The 9,242-nt window shown below is 46.8% G+C and overlaps 1 protein-coding gene across 1 annotated transcript; it reads left to right on the top strand.

The window, feature by feature from the left end:
• The first annotated feature begins 4,634 nt into the window (after positions 1-4,634).
• SLC25A5 (solute carrier family 25 member 5) lies at positions 4,635-7,517 on the top strand. The gene is made up of 4 exons (XM_003796993.2): positions 4,635-4,858; positions 5,871-6,357; positions 6,582-6,722; positions 7,109-7,517. Exons 1-4 carry the CDS (start codon positions 4,748-4,750, stop codon positions 7,264-7,266), a joined length of 897 nt encoding a protein of 298 aa, XP_003797041.1. The 5' UTR covers positions 4,635-4,747; the 3' UTR covers positions 7,267-7,517.
• Positions 7,518-9,242: the final 1,725 nt, after the last annotated feature.

Here is a 9,242-nt window from a genome sequence, read left to right on the forward strand (position 1 = left end):
CTGTAGTCCTAGCTACTTAGGAGGCTGAGACAAGTGTTAGGACTACAGGTGCCCGCCACAATGCCCGGCTATTTTTTTGTTGTTGCAGTTGTTTAGCTGGCCCGGGATCGGTTTGAACCGGCCACCCTTGGTGTATGTGGCTGGCACCATAACCACTGTGCTATGGGCGCTGAGCCCAGACATTCAAATTTTGCCAAAAGTATCGCCAATGTCCTTTTTCTGGTCCAGGATCCAGCTGAGAAGCACACATTGCTTTGAGTTGTCATGTCTCTTTAGTCTCCTTTAATCTGAGACAGGTCCTCAGCCTTTCCTTGTCTTTAATGACTTGACACTTTTGAGAACATCTGACTCCTTAAAGTGTACATGGGAATAGGCAACTGGGAATGTTCCAGCTTATAGTGAATTTAGAAAAATACCGAGTGGTGCCATGAAGTTGCTTTTATGTGACCCTTCTTGTACTTCATCTTCAATAAAACTATAATTAGTCACCCAAAGACTGAGAAGGGACAAGTTCCATGTAAATATTTGATCATTGACATGAAACTATAAAAATACTAGAAGAAAGTGTAGGGAAAACACTTGAAGAAATCGGCTTGGGCGAAAATTTTATGAGGAGGACCCCTCGGACAATTGAAGCAACATCAAAAATACACTTTTGGGATCTGATCAAACTAAAAAGCTTCTGCACAGCCAAGAACACAGTAAATAAAGCAGGTAGATAGCCCTCAGAATGGAAGATATTTTCTGGCTATGTCTGTGACAAAGGTTTAATAACCAGAATCCATAGAGAACTCAAACGTATTAGCAAGAAAAAAACAATTGATCCCATCTCAGGGTGGGCAAGGGACTTGAATAGAAATTTCTCTAAAGAACATAGGCACGTTGCCTACAGATATATGAAAAAATGCTCACCATCCTTAATCATCAGAGAAGTGCAAATCAAAACTACTTTAAGATATCACCTAACCCCAATAAGATTAGCCCATATCACAAAATCCCAAAACCAGAGATGTTGGCGTGGATGTGGAGAAAAGGGAACACTTCTACACTGCTGGTGAGAATGCAAATTAATTCATTCCTTTTGGAGAGACATCTGGAGAACACTTAGAGAACTAAAAATAGACCTGCCATTTGATGGTGCAATTCCTTTATTAGGTATATATCCAGAAGACCAAAAATCACATTACAACAAAGATATTTGTATCAGAATGTTTATTGCAGCCCAATTCATAATTGCCAGATCATGGAAGAAGCCCAAGTGCCCATCGATCCACGAATGGATCAACAAACTGGGGTATATGTACACCATAGAATATTATGCAGCCCTAAAGAAAGAGGGAGACTTTGCCTCCTTCATGTTTACATGGATGGAACTAGAAAATGTTCTTCTTAGCAAAGTATCTCAAGAATGGAAGAGAAAGTATCCAATGTACACAGCCCTATTTTGAAACTAATTTATAGCTTTCATAGGAATGTTATAACGTAATTATAGCCTTAGAATATGGGAAGGTGGGAGAGGGGGAGGTGGGTGGAAGGAGGGTGATTGGTGGGGTCACCTCTATGGTTTATCTTACATGGGTACAAGTGAATCTTTCTAAAAGCAGAGTGTGAATGTCTTAACTCAATAACTAAGATAATGACATGAAGGCTACGTTAACCAGTTTGATGAGAGTATTTCAAAATGTATATGAAAACACCACACTGTACCCCATGATTGCATTAATGTACACAGCTATGATTTAATAAAAAAAATCTTTAAAAAAGGTATTTGATCATCATTTCTGAGGGAAGAAAAAAATCTGGCAAAACAATAAATATGTCAGTGCTTGATTGAAATAGTAAAAGAGCTCTGGAAGAGTACATCATGCTCAAATGGAGTAGCAGGTGTGGCCAGGGAAAAGTCACATGTAGACAAGGGTACATGAGTGATGGTGAGGTGTATGGAGGGGTAATTAACATTTGGATAAAAATGCACAAATCATAATGTGAAGAGTTCAAACCAGAAAAAAAATTGAGTTTCACTTAAAATGCATTAAAAAATCACCTCCCTCCAATTCTACTCTGTGTAGAATTTTGCTTTAGCTGTTGGTTCTCTCCAGAAGTAGAAAAGTGACTATCACCTTTAGGGGATATACTCTACTATTCTCTGAAACTATACAGTAAGGTCATTTCTGCATTCACTGTGTCCAGCTGCCTCACTGTTATAATCAGCTAATGAGAAGTACTGCAGCTTCTCACTACCAGGGTCAAAGATTTCCCCCCAGGATCAACAAAACTAGATTCAAAACTGCTCCTTTGAACACCCACAGTTTGTGCACACCACGTTGGATTGCTGGGGTTCTTGGGAAGACTGGGCCTAAGAATCCTCGAAGAAGCCTAGAACTGGGTCCTTTAACAGGCAGATCTGGAGAACACAAAGAGAGGGCAAAAAAGGAAAAGCGAGGGGGTATTTCCACTATGCCTTCAGTGTAAAGGCCTTTTGTCTTTGGGAATTCTGAAGCCTGGGCACCTCAGGTTTAGCTGTAGTTGCAGTTTTCAACAGTTATCTTTATTTTTGTAAACACTGTTACAATCATTTGGACATTTGCGATTACAGTATCTGCTCCTGTTCGGAACATGAGGGAGTACACCCAAGCTAACAAGTAGTTTTTGTTTTTTGTCTTGAGACAGAGTCTCACTCTATCACCCTGGGAAGAGTGATATGCTGTCCTGGCTCACAGCAACCTCAAACTCTTGGACTCAAGCAATCCTCTTGCCTCAGTCTCCCAAGTAGCTGTGACTACAGGCACCCACCACAACACTCAGCTAGTTTTTCTACTTCTAGTAGAGATGGGCTTTTGCTCTTGCTCAGGATGGTCTGGAACTCCTGAGCTCAAGCAATCCACCCGCCTCTGCCTTCCAGAATGCTAGGATCTTGACCTAGCAAGTAGGTTTTTAAGGACATGTATGGCAAATGCTTACACAGGGCAGAGATTAAGAGGCTCAGTAAGCACTTGTCCATTGACACAGTCACTGCTGATCTAATTCTACTGATTCCTCTAAATGTTTCTGGAGTTCAGAAATATATTAAATCCAAGAGCATTTTACCAGGGGTCTAGGGAATCAAATGTCCACCTAGTTCTTAACCTTCTTAAGTCTCTTCACCTTCTGAGTAGGACCTCTCTATTTGCTTTCAGGTGAAAATCATTTCCCCACCCCCAGCCCAGTCCTTTGGACTCTCCCAGGCCTTTTCCTGGCAAGATCCTTGTTAAAATGTATTTGCAAACCAGTGTCTGGGTTTGCTGGCAGGGTCCCTGGTTCTGCTGTTCCCCCAATTTCCTCTGGCTTCACTGGCAAAGCTCCAGGGCAGTGAAGTCTAGGGTGAGGAGAATGAGGCCCTCGCCTTGGCTGCAAACAACTCAGTAATCCAGATAAATTATGTTTGCTGCACTATTCTAAAAAATCCAAAGTGACAACCCAAAATAAGTGACTGAGGCAAAGGTCTCGATCAATGGAGGTTTACTAAGCCAAAGTTTGAGAACATACCCAACAAAAACACAAATCTGAGACTCTTTTTTCCCAAAGAGGAATTTGGGAACTTTAAGGGAAGGCTTGCAAAAAAAAAAGGGGGGGGAGGGGAGTGAGGTAAATAGTTATATTTTTGAGAGGCCCAGGTAATCCATATTTTACCTAAATAACTTCCCTCCCCTAAATAAATGGGAGGGAAGGAAGCATCAGTTATGTAAATGACTCTGGATCCCTGGAAGAATGTCTTGTCTCTGTGCTGCAGGTGAGACCATAAACTTGTAATCAACATTTATTAGTGTGGTTATCAATAAACTTTAGTTTGGGGAGCCAAAGTTAGAATTTGTACGTCTTTGTTTATGGGAAGTCAGCAAAGAATCTCCTTATGAATGATCTGTGTCAGGAAGGTGCCTGAGGCCTTCCACCTTTCCCTGGCGGTGGGATGATGCTAGTTAGAAACAGCCATTCATTTGTAAGGGGGGTGTTGCAGGACTCAGCCTCCAGGCTAGACTTTCTCTTTTACATAAGGAGTGTGGCAGAGGAGTGGTCTTGAGATTTTGATTTTTCTTTACAAAAGCAATGCAAAGATCTCTGAGGACGAGATGTTCAAAATTTAAAATTAAGACGGGATGCCAATCTGCACTCGCATGATTTTGCCTCACATGCCTCACCCTAATCCCAGTCTTGGGACTCCAGTTAAAGTTAATTTACAAAACACAAGCGACTGGACAGCAGGTTGCAGTTTGCTCACATTAAGTTCTAAACATACTGCATTAAACATTACTTATCTTGATTACCGGGGTTGGGGGCCATCCCCGTAACAATTGTGCCTCGCTCTAGTCCCAGCCCTGCTCTAGGGGGGTTATCCAGGTACCCCGTGACCGCCCCCTTCCTCCCCAGTCCAGGCTTCTCTCGGGGTCCAGCTTTCAGGTCCCAGGTATTCCCTAGGGTCACCCCTCCCCCGCCAGGTCAGGTGCCGCGCGCGAGCGCCGGCGGTGGCGGGCTGTCCCTGGCTCTACCTCGGTGACTCCTCCCTCTGCGCGCGGGGCCAGTCAGCGGCCCTGCCGCCCCGCGCGCCGCCGCTCAGCGCCCGCCCCGGCCCGCCCCGCGATACCGCCCCTCCGGCGCCGGCTCCCGGTATATAAATCGGCCATTTGCTCCGCTCCGCCCCACAGTCCCGGAATCAAAGCCGGTTCTAGGCCTAATCTTGTCCTGCAGTCGCGTGCCTCCCCTCTCTTTCAACATGACAGATGCCGCTGTGTCCTTCATCAAGGACTTCCTGGCAGGTGGAGTGGCCGCGGCCATCTCCAAGACCGCGGTAGCGCCCATCGAGCGAGTCAAGCTGCTGCTGCAGGTACGTCCTGGGGTCGAGAAACCCAACCAGGAAGTGGGGGGGGGGGGTCACACCGAAAGCTAGTGCCCGAAGGGTAGAGGGAACTTAACTCTAGTGTAGACCAACCCAAAGGCATATGCAAGGGACATGCCTACAGGGACCTGAGGTCAGAAGTCCAGGAAGGGTTCGGGGGCGGAGGAAGGTGAGGAAGACCAGAAGCGCTGCATCCCCGAGGCAGCGCACTCGGATGGGCCAGTCCAGGGGGGACTGTCATCCCCGCCTTGGAGTCAAGGGTGAAGCCAGGAAGCCGGCGCTAGAAAGAGGAACATCAGCCTGTGTCGAAGACCTCAAGGTCGCGGCAAGGAGAGACCAGCCTCGGGGAGGCCACGCGCCCGGGTCCAGCGGCCGCCCAGCCCGCGGACGCGCTCTAAGCTCGCCGGGCCGGAAGCCGGCGCCGGGAAGCGCGTGTGCCTTCTACGTCCCTGCCCTCTACGTCCGCCCCCGCGCCGCCGCCGCGCCGCCCGCCTTCCTGCGCCGCGCGCTCGCGCTCGCGCTCCAGCTCTAGGGGGCGCGTCTGGGCGAGCGTGGGGATGGTGGCGCTCAGGTCACCTCTGGGAGTGGAGTAGGGGTGGAGCGGGAGGGAAGCAGCTCAGGAGACGGGAGGCGTAGGCCGCGGTAACCAAGGTGACTGAGCCTTACGTGGGACTCGCCCTAATGCCTCTGAACCTGGGTCTGAGATAATGACCTTTCTTCCAAGTCTAAAGGTCGTGGGTCCGCTTGCGAGTGACCTCTTCCTAGCCAGAGGGGTGGCGGCTTAATGCCTCTGGTGAGGTGATGGTTCGGATCACCTGTTAGCCCCCTCTCCGTGACAGCGTCAACGGGTATTAGAGTCCAAACTGTGAGATGTAGAAGACAAGATTAGGGGAAAGAGGAGCCAGTCTTAAGGAAGGTTGATCGAGATGATAATATGCTCTGCCCCTTTCCCTTCTCCATGGTTATAACTGTCCCCGTTGGCCTCCTTCCTGTCCGGCAGGTGCAGCATGCCAGCAAGCAAATCACCGCAGATAAGCAATACAAGGGCATCATCGACTGCGTGGTCCGTATCCCCAAGGAGCAGGGAGTCCTGTCCTTCTGGCGTGGTAACCTGGCCAATGTCATCCGTTACTTCCCCACCCAGGCTCTCAACTTTGCCTTCAAAGATAAATACAAGCAGATCTTCCTGGGTGGTGTGGACAAGAGGACCCAGTTCTGGCGCTACTTCGCAGGGAATCTGGCATCAGGTGGTGCCGCTGGGGCCACATCCTTGTGTTTTGTGTACCCTCTCGATTTTGCTCGTACCCGTCTAGCAGCTGATGTGGGTAAAGCTGGAGCGGAAAGAGAATTCAAAGGCCTTGGCGACTGCCTGGTTAAGATCTACAAATCTGATGGGCTTAGGGGCCTGTACCAAGGCTTTAACGTGTCTGTCCAGGGTATTATCATCTACCGAGCTGCCTACTTCGGTATCTATGATACTGCAAAGGGTAAGTTTGCTATGTGCTTAAAAGTTGAGTTCTTATGAGACAGTTTAAAAGATCATTATGCCAACCTAGTATTCCAGGAGCCAGATATTTTTTTTTAATTGCTAAAGAAAGCCAAGATCATCCAATATAATCCCCATGTGCAAATGAAATGTTTAGAGCATGTGAAGAACAAGAAGTCAGTAAAACTCTTCTTTGGGGTGAAAGTTTCTCTTTCCTCTTCCCAGGAATGCTTCCAGATCCCAAGAATACTCACATCATTGTCAGTTGGATGATTGCACAGTCTGTCACTGCCGTTGCTGGGTTGACTTCCTATCCGTTTGACACTGTTCGCCGTCGCATGATGATGCAGTCAGGGCGCAAAGGAAGTAAGTTCCACTTGAGCAGAAGATAAAGTCATGGGCATGGGATAAGCTGTGGCCACAGACTAATGATACCTGCTTTTAAAAACAGCTGTTCAGGTCAAGGGCTGAGGTTGATAGCATCTATGCTACACAGCTGTCTTTGAACGGGCCCTTCAGAGGCCTGTGAATGAGAGTGATTAAGTGGTATTAGAGGTTAAGACCTGTGGGTAGTTTACAGATCTGTTGTCTAGTCACAGCATTAATATTGCAGTACTGCCTGGGCTGATGTGTAAATGTTGGGTTTTAAGCTGACATTAGTTCTTAGAGGTGGGGGCCCTGCTTTATTTAGACTAATGAATCTTAGCACTTTGATCGGCCTTCAGTCACCAACCTGTCTTTATCCTTTACAGCTGACATCATGTATACTGGCACGGTTGACTGCTGGAGGAAGATCCTGCGTGATGAAGGAGGCAAAGCTTTTTTCAAGGGTGCATGGTCCAATGTTCTCAGAGGCATGGGTGGTGCTTTTGTGCTTGTCTTATACGATGAAATCAAGAAGTACACATAAGTTATTTCCTAGTTTCCCCCTGCGAACAGGCATGTTGTATTATATAACATATCTTGAACATTCTTGACAGGCTCTTGGCTGTCTATTTATCAATGGTAACTATTTACTGGTTGAAAATGGGAAGCAATAATATTCATCTGACCAGTTTTCTCTTAAAGCCATTTCCCTGATGATGATGGGACTCAATTATCTTTTTTAGTTCAGGCACTCCTGATGAATAACAAATTTGGAAAAATAAAAATAAAATAAAACTTTGTTGGTTTGCAGTTTTTTCATATGAAATACATTTTACATTCAAGTGCTACATTTGAATAAGTGTTACCTTTTTAAAACCCTACATTTTTAATAAATGCTGTGGTGTCTCCTGAGATAATTTTGTTTTTAAAACCAAAACCAACTATTGGGCCAGGGGGGTGGCTCACACCTGTAATCCTAGCATTCTGGGAGGCCAAGGTGGGGCGAATTGCCTGAGCTCACAGGCTGGAGACCACCCTGAGCCAGAGTGAGACCCCATCTCTAAAAATAGCCATGCATTGGGGCAGGCACCTGTGGTCCCAGCTACTTGGGGGGCTGAGGCAAGAGAATCGCTTGAGCCCATGAGTTTGAGGTTGCTGTGATCTATGATGCCAGAGCACTCTACTGAGGGTGACAAAGTGAGACTCTGTCTCAAAAAAAAAAAAAAAAAAAGGCTTGGAGCCTGTAGCTCAATGGCTAGGGCACCAGCCATATACACCAGAGCTGGCAGGTTCCAACCCAGCCCCAGCCTGCCAAACTTTACAGCTACAACCAAAAAAAAAAAAAAAAGTTTAACACAGCATTGTGGCTGGTGCCTATAGTCCCAGCTACTTGGGAGGCTGAGGCAAGAGAATGGCTTGAGCCCAAGAGTTGGAGGTTGCTGTAAGCTGTGACGCCATGTCACTCTACTGAAGGGAACATAATGGCTGGGGGCTGTTTTGGCCAGGGGCCAGGCTTGAACCCATCACCCCACCCCCAACCCTGGTATATGGGGCCAGCGCCCTGCTCCTTGAGCCACAGCCACTGCCCCAATGAGACTATCTCCAAAAAAGAAAGAAAAGAAAGATAAAACAATTGTCAAGGCCAGGGGTGGGAGGGTGGCTCATGCCTGTAATCCTAGCACTGTGGGAGGCCAAGGCAGGTGCATAGCTTCAGCTCACAAGGTCCAGACCAGCCTGAGCAAAAATTGAGACACCTGTCTCTACTAAAATTAGAGGGGGAAAAAAACTCAAGAGGATCATCTGAACCCAAGAGTTGGAGATAGCTGTGAGCTATGACACTGCGGCACTCTACCCAGGGTGACAGCTTGAGACTCCAAAAAATAGGCTCGGCGCCTGTGGCTCAAGCGGCTAAGGTGCCAGCCCCATATGCCTGAGCTGGTGGATTCGAATCCAGCCTGGGCCCGCCAAACAACAATGATGGCTGCAACCAAAAAATAGCCAGGCTTTGTGGCAGGCGCCTGTAGTCCCAGCTATCTGGGAGGCAGAGGCAGGAGAATTGCTTGAGCCCAGGAGTTGGAGGTTGCTATGAGCTGTGATGCCATAGCACTCTACCCAGGGCAACAGCTTGAGGCTCTGTCTCAAAAAAGAAAAAAGTGAGACTCCAAAAAATAAATAAATAAAACCAATTGTCAGCCATCCACTTATCAATGATTAATTTGGTTGTGGGACCTATCGACATTCCCAACATAGCAAAATGAAGACCGGATTCAGGGGATCCAAAAAAACGTTGCTCCATTGCCTATGGACTGTCACAGCTAAATTGAGCTTTCTCCAAAATGTACTATAGACCCACCTTTCCTAGTCCTGTAGTTATTAATCAAGAACTATAAGCTGAATTACTATAAAAGGGTAAAGTTTGTCATGTGAAAAATATGTGTAATTTCAAATAATTTAAATCATTAACAATTTTCATCCAGTTGACTTTCTTCATCTTCACCTGGCTCAAGCCATTTTTTTTTT

Source organism: Otolemur garnettii, unplaced genomic scaffold (assembly GCF_000181295.1).
Source record: "Otolemur garnettii isolate 467f Iridium unplaced genomic scaffold, OtoGar3 scaffold00110, whole genome shotgun sequence".
Taxonomy (NCBI): Eukaryota; Metazoa; Chordata; class Mammalia; order Primates; family Galagidae; genus Otolemur; species Otolemur garnettii.

Coding starts and splice junctions, on each gene's coding strand:
- SLC25A5 (XM_003796993.2), top strand. CDS start 4,748: ATGACAGATGCCGCTGTGTCCTTCATCAAGGACTTCCTGGCAGGTGGA. Junction 6,358..6,581: donor TATCTATGATACTGCAAAGG/GTAAGTTTGCTA, acceptor TCCTCTTCCCAG/GAATGCTTCCAGATCCCAAG. Junction 6,723..7,108: donor GCAGTCAGGGCGCAAAGGAA/GTAAGTTCCACT, acceptor TATCCTTTACAG/CTGACATCATGTATACTGGC.